General features: G+C 39.9%; 1 protein-coding gene across 5 annotated transcripts in view; it reads left to right on the top strand.

Annotated features, from left to right (window-relative positions):
• BICC1 (BicC family RNA binding protein 1) overlaps positions 1-17597 on the top strand; it is a 284594-nt gene that overhangs the window by 161066 nt on the left and 105931 nt on the right. The window contains exon 1 of one of the 5 annotated variants that reach the window (XM_058543412.1): positions 15319-15447. The exons of the other annotated variants lie outside the window; for them this stretch is intronic. Coding sequence (XP_058399395.1) covers positions 15445-15447 — 3 coding nt within the window. The 5' untranslated portion in view covers positions 15319-15444. Of the gene's footprint in view, positions 1-15318; positions 15448-17597 lie in introns of those variants that run through there. 5 annotated transcript variants of the gene reach the window in all.

Genomic DNA, 17597 nt, shown 5'->3' with positions numbered 1-17597 from the left:
CAGACATCAGTACCCTTTAGCCCTTCGTCATGCATACCAAATAACCAGAATTCAATATTTGTTGTTGTTAAATAAAGTAAATGTAACATTCAGTGTGTTTTGACAAATGTAAATGTCTGTGTAACCCAAACTCTTATGAAGATACAGACACATTACCATCACTTGATAAAAATTCCTTCTATTCCTTCCCCGAAAACCCCACCAAATGTCCAACCCCCTCCTGCTGTGGCAGTCAATCGTCTGAGTTTTTTCACTGAAGATTAGTTTTGTTTGTTCTAGAATATTATATAAATGGAAACATACATTGTGCCCTCTATGATGTATGGCTTCTTTCACTCAGTAATTGGGGTTTTGTCCATATTGTTGCATGTATCAGTAGTTCATTCTTTTTTATTAATGAGTTGTATTACATTGTTTGAAATCCACCACAGTTTATCTATTCCCTTGTTTATGGACACCTATTTCCCATTTTTGCCTATTATGAATAAAGCTGCTGAGAACAAGTCTTTTACTTGCTGTGTATTTCCACTTAATTATCTCAGAAACTTAAAAATTAGAATGTTGGGGCTGGCGCCGTGGCGTGGCAGTTAAGTGCGCACGCTCCGCTGCTGGTGGCCCGGGTTCGGATCCCAGGAGCGCACCGAGACACCACTTGTCAGGCCATGCTGTGGCGGCGTCCCACATAAAGTGGAGGAAGATCGGCACGGATGTTAGCTCAGGGCTAGTCTTCCTCAGCAAAAAGAGGAGGATTGGCAGATGTTAGCTCAGAGCTGATCTTCCTAACCAAAACAAACAACAACCACCAAACCAAAACAAAACAAAACAAAAATTAGAATGTTCAAAATTGAGCTTACCCAAGTGTGTATCTTCTCCACAAGTGCCTCTTTCAGTGAGTGACACTGCCATTCACAGTGTTGTCCAAGTCACAACCTGGGGTGCCATCCTTGACTGCTCCCTGTCCCTGATCCCTCATGTGTAATCAGACACCAAGTCCTGCCAGTACTATCTTCACATTTACCCACTTTGCCACAGTGCCATAATCACTAGCCTGTTTGAAGCCATCACCATCTTTCATCTGGATTGCCAAAATAACCTCCTAACTAGTCTCCTTGCCACCTCTCATGGCCCTCACTCCATTCCTTGCTACAAATACTATCAATGATCTTTGAAAAAAATACGCATTAGATTATGTTGCTTACCTATTTAAAAATATCTAGTTGTTTTCCATTGCTCTTAGGATGAAAAAGTAAAATCCTCAACCTAGTTTTCAAGGCTCTGCATGATTTGACTCTTCCTGTATCTTCTCTCCTTCTCTTCTTTCTAGCCACCCTAGTTTACATGTCCCTCATTCTTCTCACCTTATCCCCCTATGCCTTGGGTCAGTCTCTCTAAGTGGATCTTTGCTTCCCTCTCCACCTCACCTATTGCCACTTTCTCCTGCCATTCTGGCCTCCTTTCAGTTCCTTTAACACTGAGGTCCCTCCTGTTTCAGGGCCTTTGTGCTGTATTGTACTCTCTGCCTGCGGTGTTCTTCATACTGTTCTTGGCATCCTTTAGTCTTGTCTTAAATGACCCTTCCTCAGAGAGATCATCCCACCCAATTTAAACTACAACCCCTCTTATTGTCTGACTCAGAGCATCCTGCTCTCTTTTAACCCCTCCCCCACTTTAAAAAAATGATTCCCCTTCCCTGCCCTTTGGTTTATTTCCCCTAGTAGATTTATCTTATTTCATTTTTTATTCATTTCTCTCAGTAGATTTATTTTATTTATTTGTTCATTTCCCCCAGTAGATTGTAAATGTGATCAGAGATAGTTTAAATTCTATTCGCTATTACATGCCTAATGTGTAATGCCATGACTGGCACATATTTGGCATGCAGTAACTATCTGTAAATGAATGAATGTTGATCCCTCTCCCTGGCATGATTCGTTTACCCCTTTTGTAACCATGCTTCATCTTGCAGCTCACTTTTTCAAGATGGCCTTCCCTGATTAATAGACTATATGGCATCTCTCTGTTAGATGCTGTCATTGCAACTTGTAAGCTTCTTTCATGAAACTTCTTACACTTTGTAATTATACACTGATAAGGGTTGTTTGGTTGGTTTTTTCCTTGACTATACTGTCAGCCTGTGAGGGCAGTGGCCATAAGTGTTTTTGGCCATCATTGTTGCCCATCAGTTACCCTAGTGTCTCCCACTCATCTTGTTTTGTAAATGGATGCATGGTGATAAAAATAAATCTCACTGACTGGTTCATATTTCATAATATATAATAGTTGTATGCCATTTTATCATGCGAATAGATGTTACAAATTGAGGATGTATTGAGAGACTCTTCGTTTCTTGAAACCAGGGTTTGGAAAGCTTAGTGGTTTTTAATTGGATTCTCCTTAGATGCTAAAAATTCACAAGGGAAAAACTGTTTTGAAACTTTTACTCTAAGAATCACATGAAGACAGCTGAAATATTGCCAAATCCAATTCTGCACTGTTGCTGATAGATGGAATCTTAGTACATCTACGTGTTTGTCTTTCCAAGTTTCCCTTGTGACATTATTAGTGGACTTAAGCCTCCAGAGTAGCTTGTTTGGAAATTTTCGTAATTAAATTCAATTTTGAAATGTATAAATTCCTTGACTATTACTCATAACTTTTTATGGGCGCCACACTTTTTTTCCTATATCAGAAAGATTTAAAATTACTTTTGCAGAAAAATACATTTAGAGTACAGTAGATGTTTTCAGCCACACTATACCAAATTTAATGGGGTAGCACTTTATTTTTTTGGCATCCTCTTGGAAGGAATAATTTCCAACATTAATTCAGGAAAATTTAGTGGTTTTTAAATTCCTCCCATGTGCAAGGGGATTCACATGTAACCTTGTATTTGGCTTAATTGAACTCAGTTTCCAAGCTGCTCTTGACCTCCCCACCAGATACCTTAGACCCACAGTCAGGGGCTGGGCCATAAAGCTGTCTGTTCCTTCTTCTTAAGCTCAAGGCCCAGCTAGTTATAAAATGCTGGGGGCACGAGATTTTCTGATTCTGGTAGAAGGACCATCTTCTCACTCTTTTGAGTATTATACCACATTCCTGTTATTTTTCTTTTAACCCATCTCAGATAAACAGAAAGTGAATGAATAGCTTGCTGGTTGTATTTGGCTTACAAGCGTGTTTAGTTTAGGCCATATTGTATTTGTCTGAATAGTGGTTTTGAAATAAATTATTTAGCAGATGCCATTTTAAATTAAGGAGATTTTACATACCAATCTGGTTTGGTCGCTTTTCTGGAAAAATCTGAAAGTCTGGCTACTTTGGGCTACCTTTCCCCCATGCTGGTTGGAGGTAGTGATAGCAACCTTGGGCAGGACAGGTGCTCTCCTGTTTGCCGCACTCTCTACCACTCCTTATTATTCCCCTGACACTGGGGTCAAGTGTCAGTTATCATTTATCCTGGTTAGTTGCACTGTTGGTTTTCTCATGGTGGAGTACAATAATTCTTGTACCCATGTCTGTAGGTCAAGGGGAAATATGAGTGAAGGGGGCAGTGAATTCCAAGAAAATGAGAGAAGGTGTATTTCTTTGGGGAAATGAATAATTTTTCCATAGTCTTTGTGTGTGTGTGTGTGTGGAATGTATATTTGAATTAAAAACATGCACTGTGCCCATTCATTCCTAACTATTCCTTGCCTGGCTTCTACAGACGTTTGAGTTAAGGACTCCTGATTTAGATGCATGATCCTATAAAACGAAAGTGATTCCACCTTTAAGTCCCTCAAAGGATAGTACATTGTTCTCCTAGAAGCTTAAAACTCTCTTGCAAATGAAATGCCCGGGCATCCTCTCTCTGACTTGTCAAGAGGGTGGCTGTTGTTGGCTTTCCCGTTAATTAGCCTTAGCAGGACCTGCCAAGGTCAGTATAACAGACTTTGCCTATAAGGATTGTATATTCTAAAAGGGCAATTGAATCAACTTAAAAACAGTAATCAAACAACTGGCCTAAGAGAGACAAGATAGTAACTCTGGGGAGGGGAAGACTACATCTGATTGAGGGGATCTTGAGGTTGCTTTTATGCTTAGTGTTGAACAACAGGTAGAAATTCAGCAGCAGGAGACAATGGGACAATAAAACAGTTTGAATAAAGCAAAAAAAGGGGCCAGTCCAGTGGCGTAGCGGTTAAGGTTGCACGCTCTGCTTCAGCGGCCCAGGGTTCACAGGTTTGGATCCCTGGTGTGGACCTACACACCACTTACCAAGCCATGCTGTGGCAGGCGTCCCACATATAAAGTAGAGGAAGACAGGCACAGATGTTAGCCCAGGGCCAATCTTCCTCAGCAAAAACAGGAGGATTGGCAACAGATGTTGGCTCAGGGCTAATCTTCCTCACACACACAAAAAAGCAAAAAAAGATGGAGATTGAGTGTGGATAGCACAGTGGTGTGGATGGAAGCAGAGGGGACTAAGGAAAAGTAAAACCAAAAAGATGGGTTGTGGCCTGGTTATGGGCGGTCTTAAATGTTAGGCCAAGAAGTTTGTGCCTAAATTGAGATAATGAATAACCACTGGCAGACTTTTGAGTTAGGGGAGGGAAATATCAGAGCTCATGAGTTGAAGGGAAAAAAGCTAGAAGTGCTGCCACCAGTTGTGAAACCGTTTGTGGAAGTGCTCACAAGTGGTAATTATCTGGATGGAAGGTTGTTTTAGATTCTGGACACAGTTTGGGAGAGAGCATCATTAGGTCTGTGCAACTTATTGGAAATAGTAGTGTGGGGGATGAGGAGGGATGAGGGAGAAGCTGTAGGAGAGGGGAGGGGATAAAGTTTTGAACACACATGTCGGAGAAAAGTATGGAACTCAGAAGGACCTTGTTTGGAAGGCGTATCCCGTAGGATGGTTTCAGTTTCAAGTAACAGGCTGGTGTCAATAATATGAACATGTATTAACTCACATTACTGAGGAGTGCAGAGGTAAGTGGGTTTCAGGAACAGTTGATCAAGAAGGTTCCTGATGTCGTGCAGGACCCAGATGTTCCCTGACTCAGCTCTACCTTCCACACTGATGGCTTTATCCCAAAGCTGATTCTCTTCATGGTCACAGGTGGCAGCCTGCAGCAACACAGCTCTGTGTTTCTTCGTTCACATCTGGTGGGAGAGAAAAAACTTTTTCAGAAATTCTCTTATAAAAGCCAGAGAGCTTGGTTCTCAAAAACTTCAAACTTCCATCAAACCTCTTCTCACTTGTCTTTGGCCCAGATTGGATCACATGCCTGCCTATACTTTTTTTTTTTTATTTTAATTTTTTAATTGTGGTAAAATACACGTAACATAAAACTTACCACCTTAACGATTTTTAAGTGTACAGTTTAGTGGTATTAAATACATTCAGAATGTTGTTCAACCATCACCACCATCCATATCCATAACTCTTTTCATCTCGTAAAACTGAAACTCTATACCCATTAAATAATAACTCCCCATTGCCCTTTCCCCACAGCCCCTGGAAACCACCGTTCTTCTTTCTGTCTCTATTATTTTGTCTACTCAAATTTTCTCGTATAAAGGGAATCATACAGTATTTGTATTTTTGTGATTGGCTTATTTCATTTAGCATAATGTCCTCAAGGTTCATCCATGTAGTACCATGTGTTAGAATTTCCTTCCTTTTTAAGGCTGAATGCTATTCCGTTGTATGTATATACCACATTTTGCTTATCCATTCATCCATCTGTGGACACTTGGGTTGCTTCTACATTTTAGCTACTGTGAATAATGCTGCTATGAACATAAGTGTGTAAATATCTCTTTGAGACCATGATTTCAGTTCTTTTGGTTGTATCCCCAAAAGTGGAATTGCTGGATAATATGGTGATTCAATTTTTAATTTTTTGAGGAACCACCATACTGTTTTCCATCGCAAGTGTACCATTTTACATTCCCATCAACAGTGCACAAGTGTCAATTTATTAACATCCTCACCAACACTTGATGTTTTCTGTTTTCTTCTTTAAGAGTAGCAATCCTGATGGGTGTGAGGTGGTATCTCATTATACTCTTGATTTGCATTTCCCTAATGATCACTGATGTTGAGCATCCTTTCATGTTGCTTGTTAGCCATTTGTATATCTTCTTTGGAGAAAATTGTTTTGTTTTTTTGTTGTTGAGTTTTAACATGCCTATTCTTCAGCGTATCCCTGGCAATGGAAGTGACATCACTCGTAGATAATCTGGTTGATTCCCGAATCCTGGGTAGACAGCTTACAATGTCCAGTTGTGTGGAGAAGATTGAGTTCAGTTTAAATATGATTAAGGAGCTGGTGAGATACCAAGGTGGAGTTATGCTTAAAAGGTTACACATATGAATCTGGATTAAAAGGAGCAAGGGGAGGTTTTACTTTGGAATAACTTCTTCAGCTAACTGATGTTGAAGCTTTTAAAGAACTCTGGCAGAGGCAGTAATGCCCACCAGATATTCTGATTGCCCCCTGCATGTCCCAGCCCCATTTGAGTTGGCAGAGCCATGTGTGTAGTCATGGTCAGTGGTATTAAATACATTCAGAATGTTGTTCTGTGAGGGAGGTAGTATGGTTTTCTTCCAGGCAAGGTCCATGCAGGATTCTTCCTGTTTTTCTCCCAAAGGGAAACTGAGGAGGCCATGCATTCCAGATGGGCAGCTATAAAATGAAAGGACCTCCACCAGCTTGGGTCTCTGAATGACTGTGTAGAACCAAACCCCTTGCTCACACATACAGGCCATTTAACATGAGGGAGAAGTAAACTTTTGTTGTGTTCATCTATGGTCATGAGCTGCATAATGACGCTTCGGTCAACGATGGACCGCATATACAACAGTGGTCCCATAGGATAGTACCATATAGCCTAGGTGTGTAGTAGGCTGTACCATCTAGGTTTGGGTAAGTACACTCTAAGATGTTCACATAACAACACAATCGCCTAACGACGCATTTCTTAGAATGTGTCCCCATCGTTAACAGACGCGTGACTTACTGACGTTTGGAGTTGCTGCAGTAGCAGAACCAACATATACCTCTTTTCATTATTTATCCTTGTTTCGAAGCAAACCTTTCCCAAACCTAATACTCACTTCCTTGCCTGTCTACCCAGTATTGCCTGCACAGGATTTCATCTCTTTTTGCTGTCTCAGGGACGCCATTATAGATCTGTCATTGTGGTGATCTCCCGTTACTCACCCGCAGCAATGCCAGTGGGGCTTACTGAGCTAAGTAGGATTGTTTGCTTTAAGAAGAGTAAGGTGAGCTGGGTGGTAAAATGTATTCCCTGAAAAAGCACATAATGTGAATTCATGTAGTTGGAGTAGGCTTATGAAAGATTGGAGGCTAGAAAATTACAGTCAGGGTTTGGTAACCTAATTTTGTTAAAGGTATCAATTCTATTACATTTTTTCCCCACATTAGACACTGTTTCACCACTGTAGTCAAGGTATACGCAAGTTACACTGTGAGAGTTCAAGTTTAATAAATCTCTTTATAGCTACTCGTGATATCAGATAGAAAATCTGGTTAATCCTTCTGAAGAATTATAATGTAGTGATATTTGGAGAATGAAATAGCCTTAAGAATCAAAGATACTTATGTCCCAGGGGAACCAAGAAACCTGTTCTTCACTAACATTATAGGTCATCATGAATGACCCACCCGTATGCCCCATGAAAATTCTCCCTGGTTTGGAGCACAGGTTGGAAAGTAAGGCCCATGCTTTCCTTGGCCTACAAAGTGTTTTTTTACGTAATTAAAATAGGTGCCAACATTTAGAAATCAGGGTATTTAACACAAAAATCTGGCTTATCTTTTAAAATGGATAGGTGTGGCCCCCTGAGCCTGGCCAGCCATAGGCTGGAGTGGAAATGACAGAACTTAGACTTCAACTTTCCACAGCCCGACTTGGCACAATATGCCACTCACTGTACTTACCCCACCACACAGACATTTTGGGTGCAGAGCTTCTTTCTTTATTATAATGCAGACGGACCCTGGGAGAATTCATCCTGTCAATGATTTAGAATTTCATTTCATGACTATTCGTTCAGCTCATTTATTCTACTAAGCAGACTCCTCAAAAATACAGTTTTGAATGAGTTAAAGGAGACTTTGTAGATGGAGCTCTCTGAGCTTCATGGTGACAGAACTCTGATACACCAAGTGCAGTGTAATTGGAAAGTCTTATGTAAATGTTGCCTCTCCTGCCCCTTTGTCTCATTTCTTTCATCACTGTTAATTACTTTAACAATGGTTATTGAGATCCTTAAGTGCTAGATTCCAAGGGTTTAAAAATGAACAAGATATAGTTGTTGGCCATCAGGAGCCCAACTCATTGGTGCGATTGGTAAAATAAGTGAAGAAATAAACATTATAATGTTGCCACAGCAAACTGAGAATGGAGAGAGAAAGAGAAAGGTGACCTCTGACTGGGAGAGTTGGAGGAGTTTTTACAGTGGAGGGCACATTTGAACTAGGCTTTGATAACTAGTTCTCTGAACGTTTTAAAATAATACCAAAGCCTGCCTATAGTGTAGAAAAGTTTGAAACTCCTTATCAGTAATTCTCAGTGGGGAATGAAAGGTAGTTCTCACCTGCACAGTGGTGTGGAACCATAAAAATGACTGTGCAAGATGAAACTGCAAAACACTTTTAGTAATCAATGGGAAAATTGCATGATCTGCAACCTTTAAAAATTTTTGTCAAAACATTAAAAATCTCTGTTACTGTCAGTCATAAATATATAGGAAAATCAGAAAAATAGTAAAACTAGTATTTATTTAGTACACTGTAATTAAACATTAGAAATATTGAGAGTTAACATGTTTCATTTCTTTGTAAAAAACTTGACAATTTGGAACAGTGCTGGCTTTTTGTTGTATAACTTACAATATGAAGGGAGCAGCTTTTCTATGCCTTGGTGAATTGTCATAATCATAAGTCTGGATCAGATTCCAGTATTTCATCCTTTGTACTTTCAAAGTTGTGAAATATCTCCCAGAGTTTCTTTAATGTGAAGTATTTTTCTGGCATCGCTTCCTCTGGGACATCTTAATCCTTTTTGTCACAACCTCTTTCGTTATTTATGATTCACTAAGTTCCTCTGGCTGCATACCCAGAGTCTCGCCGAACATTCCCACTGTCAGCTAATGATTCTATATCCGTTGATATTTGATTCAAATTTCACTTCCAGCAGTATCACTTTTTGTTTCTTTGCTGCACTTTCGTGTTTTGGCCAGTTTCCACTTTGGATTATTCATTTTTGTAAAATGTCACTTGGTTTTATCACTGGGGGACAAGGAGTCAGCACAATTCCTTGCTTTGCTGTCTGTGCGTGAACTGATTACAGATGTGCAGTGAGCAGTCACTGACACACTTTGAAAGAAGTAATGTGATTGGTCCCTGATCAAGATGAGCATCTTATATAGGTAGTGATTCGTGTACATAGCTAAGAGCTGGCAGCGGAATTTGTATTTGATGCAACAACTTGCAGTTAATGTTCTGTGGTAACTGGAATGTAAACTGGTATCATGGGGGATTGGTGTTTCAGTAAGCTGTGGTAATTAAAATTCGTGTGTACAGGAACTGTGGACAGCATGAACTGTCTATATGGACATCTTGAGTGGATTTGTCCTGCCCTTTAAAAGTTCAGCATCTGTAGCCCTGGGCAGTGAGTGCCAGTGTGGCTCCCTTTTCTATCACTGTGAAAACCAAAATGCTTCCCACGTTCTCCATATGTGCGTGGAGGTGGGATACTTCCCTGGATTGAACCATTCTGGGGCCATCTCTGGGTCACTTGGTCTTTAATGAGAGAGTGTTCGGGGGCAGCCACTCTGCTGCTCGCTTACTTCAGGGTTCACGGCAGAGTTCTGAGAGGTTGAGCTTTCAGAGTGACCTCCCCATAAGTATGTGGAGCCGTCCACTTCCTTCATAAGCCAAGGGAGGCAGAAAGAGCCTCACCTGGGAGTCTTGTGACTAGGATTCTAGCTGGACTTGACCACGTACCTATCTGCTGCTTAGCCTCTGAATCCTCCTTTCCTCATCTGTAAAATAGGTTTCACGTATCCGATTTACAAGGTAATTGTAAGGAGTACATGGGAACGGTATATGAATACGAGGGAAATGTGAGGAGTTGTTCTGACAGTGATGAATAACTGAATCATTGAGATGCATTTCTTGGATTTGAAGTGAAATATAACAGAGCCTTCTGATGTCTCAGCAAAATAAACATCCTCAGCTTTTAGACACCCCCTCGCGTGAGAAGTTCACTGCTTTCCCATCTTCACTTTTCGGTGTTTTCTAGTCAGCTCTTTTCTTACTTGGCTCCCTTCATGGTGAAATGTGGCAAATTGACTCATAATCCATTAGGACATGAAGTAACTTGAAACAGCCTCCTCCGTGAGGATAGACCTTATTTCTATATTGATACAGGGAAAATAGAGCACAAATGAGTTGGTCTTTTGGAGCAGCAGGCTGCAGATGGCTCCCAGCTGGTAGCCATTTTGAATGATGAATTTTCAGTAGTTTAGAGAATAAATATTGAGTTAGAGTGTTCAGCGTTCTTTTCCTGGTCCAAGAAAAAATATTTCAAGTAAAATCAGCAGAAAGGGACTTGTCTTGGGTTGATCTGGGATCTTGATTACTTACCTGTGGATTTTTACATCTGGATTGAAGAATTTGGTGAAATAAGCACGTTGGTAGAATGTTGTTGGGTTGGCAAAGGTTTCCTTCATCTGTGAGATATTATCCTGTAATTGGTGCAGACTTGCAAAATGTGTGGTATAGTGAACATTGGTAGATATGTTCTCTTTCCACACGGTGTGCTAATCTGGAATTTGTTGGAGATGGAAAAATCTATTATGGCTTGAGCATTGAAGAATATAAGTGGAAATTATTTTTATCATAGATGAAACTATGTGTAGAATTTGTTTAGATTTTACTTGTTTACTTTATTCTAATTTTGGCAAGTTATTTTAGAAAAGTGAAATTTCATCTGTGATGAAATTTTTTTTTGTACCTGATAGAACTTTCTTCCAATTAAAAAAATTCCAAATTCCAGTTTATGTAAACATTACCCTTCCTTACCACCCCTCCCTCCCTTACTCCCCACAGAAACTAAAACCAAAACAGGAATATACAATTCCATGTTTATTAGATACCTTTTTAATATGAAAAAAGCAGTGCTATTAGAAAACATTACTTCTTGTTTATGAAATACAAATACGAATTAGAAAGTTAATATGACTAACTTCCAAAGCTTTTACATATCCATAGCATATTATCCTCATCAGATTTTTCATGATGAAAAAACAACTTTTATAAATGAACTATAAAAATACATATTCTTTCTAATATCAATAATCTTAATTTTAATTGCTCCATATATTTCTAAATTGATATTCTTAGGTCAGATACTTTTATTACTATAAATATTTGCTATTCATCAGATTTGAACTTAGCATAAAATTGTTACATTTCAATTATTAATTCCTTCTAAGTAATGAGTATAGTTGTCTAACAACAGAAATTTAAAATAGTTATTTTTCAAATAGTTACACATTTAGATAGACTCCTCCAAAATCTCTTTTTTCCTCATGATGTATCAGATGGCTGCCTATTATAAGAGAGCAGCCAAAGAAACCTAGCAGAATTGGTAGAATTGAGAAGTGATTCTTTTAACAATGAAGAAGTCCAGAAGTTGAAACTGGCCTATTTGAAATGGCATAAACGTACAGCATCCAGAATTATGAGTTAGAACAAATCTTTAAGATATTTAAGGTGTCATTTAATATTTATTGAAAATGATTCAAAATCAGATATTTTTTGAGCTTTGATTTTGTGAAGGTGGCAAACAGGACAATAATAAATTTAAAAAAAAAAACCTATCTGGAATTCACTTTAGGATTTTTTTTCCTTAGAGAGAACATAGTCATTTTCTTCTCAGAGGTTTTGTGGCTTTGCATACCTTGGCATTCCTTAGCTTAACTGACATCCTAATATTTATAGTTTTATTTCCACAAGGAAGCACTAGTCATTTTAAGCATGTTTCCCAACTTTCAGGTCAAATTTCACACAACTGAGGGGCATCAACTTCTTGTTTTTTGGAGAGCAGTTGATCAGAGTGAGCCACTTAATTGAATTATTCCTTGAATGGAAACTGAATGTTTTGGGCAGCATCCTGACTTACTTAAGAATTAGGGCATATTGTGGGCTTCTGGGAAGTGATTTCTTTGTGCAGTTTTGTAGGAATTAATTGGATTGTGGAAAATGTATAATATCCTCTTGAAAAGGTGTCAGTGTTTTCATCCATTAAAAGATCCATAAAATTAACTGCTGCAGTGTCTCTATTTCTGTGATTTTTAAAAATGTCAGTTCTCTTAAACGTGTCTGGATTTTGTGGAGATAGTAAGAGACTGCCAGCAGCTCCTGTTACAACTTGCTGCTGCTTATCTCCTTTCCCAGTGTGCTGACTCTTTAGATGCCATAGGAACTTATTTCCACGACCCAGTCTACTCAGTGACTTTTACATCACTTGTGTCCACACCCAAGGTCTTGTTCAACTCAAAGACATGGCCTCTTCTAACAGGAAAGTGAGCACTTAGGTCAGGGTCATCAGGAAGCCCTGGGACATCTTTTTAAAAATATGTGGCACTCATCTCTAAGCTTTTTAGCTCTTTTTTGCCTCTAGGAGAAATCCCAGCTTTATCTCTGACCTTCATTCATCAGCTGCTTTATTAATGTACAGCATCCAGAATTATGAGTTAAAACAAAAGTCTTTAAAATATTTAAAGTGTGATTTAATGTTTATAGAAAATGATTCAAAATTAGGAGTTTGTTCTTTGAGCTTTGGTTTTGTGAAGATAAAACAAGGGTCATAATAAGATTAAAAGAAAAACAGGCTGGAACTCACTTTAGGATTATTTTTTTTTTTTGAGACATAAGATAGTCATTTTCTTCTCAGAGGTTTTGTGGTTTCTTTGATTTTAGCCACAGCTTCCTGGCCTCACCTTTTCCCCTTCCCCTATATACCTTGATTTACCTCCCTGTTTGTCTTGAGGACCATTTAGGACGTCTTTTTAAGCATAGCTTGCAGGATACAGAGCCTCTGACTTGCTTAGAGCCCTAATTTCTGCCTCTCCTCCCCCATCCCCACCCTTACCCCACTTCTACTAGGAAACGTGCTCGTCAGCCCCCTGCTCCAGTAATCCAGCTTCAGTCGGGGGTTTCCTGGACCAGCCTCTACCCACACACCCCGTGGAGACCTGTACCTTCTCCTCTTCCTGATCATGCACTGCTTCACACTTGGCCACTCCCATAACTGGCTGAGGTGCCAACCAGTAAACAATGTGTCACGCCTGAGCTATGGAAACTGACTCAGAATCATTGGAGATGGTAGTTTGAAAAGCTTCACTGTTAACTTCCTAAGGGGAATTTTGACTTCCTGAAGGTGAAGTAGGTATGACCTCTTCCTAGTTATAGTTACTCCGCTGGTTCTCAGAGTTTATTTGTAGTGAGTGCCAGCCAAGCACAGGTACCGGATGGCTTGGGTTCATGTCGTGTCTTCAAGTCTGTATTGAGCATGCCCACGTGTGGAGCCGTTGGAGCGTGGAGAAGACGTGAGACATGTTCTCTGCCCTAGATGCCTGAGGGGAGCCTGAAGCACCTCCCAGGCACTGTATCACCCTCAGGCCTTCTGGGGTACCTGCACTTCCTCCTTCTAGACCTTTCTACATGCACTTCTCTTCTGCCTGGGATACTTTCTCCACCTTTTCCCCAGCTAGCGAACTTTTTCTCCTCCTCTAGGTCATAGCATTAATAGGCATTTCCTTGAGATAACTTCCCTTGATTACCCACGACTAGGTTAGGATCCCCTTTACATTATAATATAGAGAGGCTCTATAACACAGAGAGGATGCTACTCTCATATTGCTCTGCCGTGTTCTGAAACTTGACACATAGTACATAATGGTGGGTTAACTCATCTTCTTTGTTAGACCTTCCTGGAGGGAAACACTGTCTTGTTTGCTATTGTATCCCTAGTATCCAGGACGGTGGCTGACCAAAAGTAATCAACATGTAATGAACACAACTAGGGTTAATATTATCAAGCACTCACTATGTGCCATGCTCTGTGCTTGTGGTTTTCCACATGTTTTCTTATCAAAACCTCACAACAATTCTATGAGTAGATACTATAATTAATTGTACAGAGGAGAAAAGTGAGACTGATAAAGGTAATTTGCCCAATATGATAGCTAGAAAGTGGCAGAGCTGGTACTTGACTCTAGAGCCACCTGTGCTTAATGACCAGATTACACACAATGATGAACAAATAAAGGGACATCTGAGAAGGTGTCCAGTCAGAGCCCCACGTGGAGTCTGCAGCCTAGTGAATGACCTGTTGTTGGCACTGGCTGGCCACAATGATGTTCAATGGAGTCGCTTTATTTCTAGTCATAGGAAAGGTCAGCTACAAGTGACAAATTCTAGTAACTACTAATTTGTTTCCTCTAAACGTTTGACATTTACTGTGGCTCATGGGACTTTGGAGATCATGTGGTATAGAACCCTGATTTTAGAATTAGAGATACTAAGCTTGGGATAGTCTCTCTTCCCCTCACAGACAGTGTTAATGTGGGTAGGTTGAAAGTGAGTCTTTCCAAGCCCCACCACTTCACTGCACAGTAGAGACACTGGGCTGGGGTGAGGTTTAGAGGGAGTGTGTATAAGGTAGGCATTTCGACTTGATGGCTGTTACCTATTATTAGGAAATTTTCTCTGGCATACTATTTTCTGTCATGGAGCATCTATTGGTATCTAATAAAAAGAGATTATATATGCAGGGTGATTTCCGGGAAGTTCTGCAAATGATTAAGATTTCAGAAAGTTATGTCATCCAACCATGTATTGACAAGAAAGCTTCTCTGTTATAGTACTGTAATTATGGCACCTGGCATAATTTACTGGATTAAAAGGCCAAATTATTTAATTCAGAACAAGAAAGTGTATAAGTTATTTTCTAACTGCTTTTCCACCAACAGCATTTGAGTAAGATCTTATTTTTCCGTTTTATCTCTTTAGGTGTCTTAGCCAACTTAGAGGAAAATTTTGAATCTAATTTTAGTCACTTGGAAGATACGTGTACATATAGTAGCTGGAACTAATAGGTGATAAAATGTGACCAATGAGATGTCCCTCCTAACTGGGCCTTCCTGCCCTCATTTAATGACTAATGAACTCAGTCATAAATTTACTTTTACTTGGTTTTCAGGACTTGAATGATTTTGCAGATTGTATTTTGGGGAATCCTTTACTAACCCCCGACTTTCCAAGCTAGGGGCCATGAGGGCCCTTGTGAGCCGAGCCTGTGCTGCACCCAGCCCATCGTCAGGAGCTGCCTTTCTTGTTTGTCTGTGTCTCTGGCTGGATGGTAAGCTTGTGGACACCAGGAATTGTGTCCTATTCATAGCGGTGGGTCCTGACACTTGTGGCACCAAAGTAGGCTTTTGATAAATATTTGTGGGATGTTAAAACCAGTCAGTATGCACAAATCTTAAAGCATATTTTCAAATTAGTATAGACACATTTTTAAAGGATAGAGACCCTACATTCAGTATAGTATGGTGGCTAACAGTATAGTCTTTGCAAGCAGTCTGGGGTTTTTATCTCCCTCTGCTCCTTCCTAGCTGTGTGAGGAATAAGGAAATCTACTTCATAAAGAGTTATGAAGATTCGTTTACCCAGATATAGCCTGTGCTTGCTGTGTGCGGGGTAGAGAGCTTGCTTTTATTTTGCAGAGACAGACTATAAACAAGTAAACACAGAAAATAGGAGAATTTCAGATGGTGATAAGGATTAGGAGGGAAATAAACATAGTGAGGCAGGAAGAATAATTGTGGTTTGGGGGGTACAAGAGTGGAAGGGGAAGGTGACTTGGAGAAGGTGACAACTGGGGAAGGGAGAGTGAACGCGGAGGCACGAAGGGGAATCCTGTTGGGCATGTCCTTGGGGAGGCCAGTGTGGCTGGAGCAGAAGTTGTTGAGGAGGTTAATATTTATTTTATTATTAAATGTGGATTTAGAGTTAACTAAACAATTTAATGGTGAAGACAACTAAACATATTAGCAAGGACAGCATAAGACGGGAAGAGAAGAGGCAGGGGCCAGGTCCTGTAGGGTTGGGGATACAAGCTCACCTACCTTCAGGGCCAGGCCAGTATCTTGACATACTGAAGACAGTGTGACCTCACTTCTTCCAGCTTTTAATAGAGAGTTGGGTGTAGAGAAATATTTCTCTAAGAAAAACAACAGTGTAAACACAATGATAAATGGCAAGTGAGTAATACAAGCATGAGGATGATAATGGCAAGTGGCTCTTGATCTCATTGTGGGAGACCCAGTGGGGATGGGGGGGCGGCCCAGTCTTCCTGCCCTGACTAAAAGGGGCATGTGGTCCTCAGTGCCAGCCGGGTGTTGCCAAGTGAGAATGTGGGCTCCAGGTGCTAAATCTGCCAAGTTTTCCAGAGAACCAGAAATCTGAATTTCTATGTAGAATTCCCAGATTTAAAAATGTTGACTCATGTTTTAAAAAACCTTATGATGGGTAGACAAAATGCATCTGTGGCCTGTCCGTCTGAAACATCTGCCGAAAGCTCTTCTATGCTGGGATAAAGGGGATTAAGTGCAGTGTGATGAGTGTTAACCCTTTAGCCTTGTGCCCAGTAAATAGCCAATACTGAGGGGAAAAAAGTACTTTTTATTAATTGCACTCTTATTGTATTTCATTGTCTTCACCATTAATTTGATTAGTTAACTCTAAATCCATATTAAAAGGTATTCTACTATTAAGTGATTAATGAATGGTAGTTGTTGTTAATTTATTTAGTTGTTTGCTCTGTTTGGTGAATTCTGTATTCATGGTACAAAAGTAAACGTTAGTCTAATTCATGTGATAAAAGTAGAGAAGAACAAAGGATGAGCATTTTGTGGTTCTCATTCCATTCTTATTTCCTGTCTGTGTCCTTTGCTTCCATCACTTGCTTTTGCTCCTCTGTGCATTTGGGTCTCATCTCCTCCTGGCCGGCGTTAGCCGCGTGAAAGTGGGAAAGAGCTGTGGCAACAATGCCATTTTAGGCCAGGCGAAAGATGAGGGGAATGCAGCCTTAAGACATGATGTCGTGTTTAGAGGCTTTTCTTCGGTTTTAATGAAATACAAATGTGCCCAAAGCAATTTTTTTTTTTTTTCCAGAAAAAAAATCTTCCTTTAGTAGGGCCTAGCCCACGTAGTTTTGTATTACAAGGATCATGTTTGGTGTGTTGCAATCCATTGGCGATTGTCTTGGGGAATTTTATTCAGCACAAGCATCTCTGATGGTTCTGATGTCAACTTGGGTTAATTACTTGTTCATGTACTTTTTGGTCTTGTCTCTGTGTTAAAATTCTGGAGCATCACAGAGAGGAACACTGAGAGTAACAAAATCTATTTGAATATTTCCAATAGATTAAAGGCTTATAAAAATGCATCTCTTTTTTTCCAGAGGTTTTTTTTTTTTTGCATTGTTTTAAAATGAAATCATTTTGT

Source organism: Diceros bicornis, chromosome 6 (genome assembly GCF_020826845.1).
Source record: "Diceros bicornis minor isolate mBicDic1 chromosome 6, mDicBic1.mat.cur, whole genome shotgun sequence".
NCBI lineage: Eukaryota > Metazoa > Chordata > Mammalia > Perissodactyla > Rhinocerotidae > Diceros > Diceros bicornis.
Note: the sequence above shows the minus strand (reverse complement) of the source record. Positions and strands in the feature narration are given on the sequence as shown.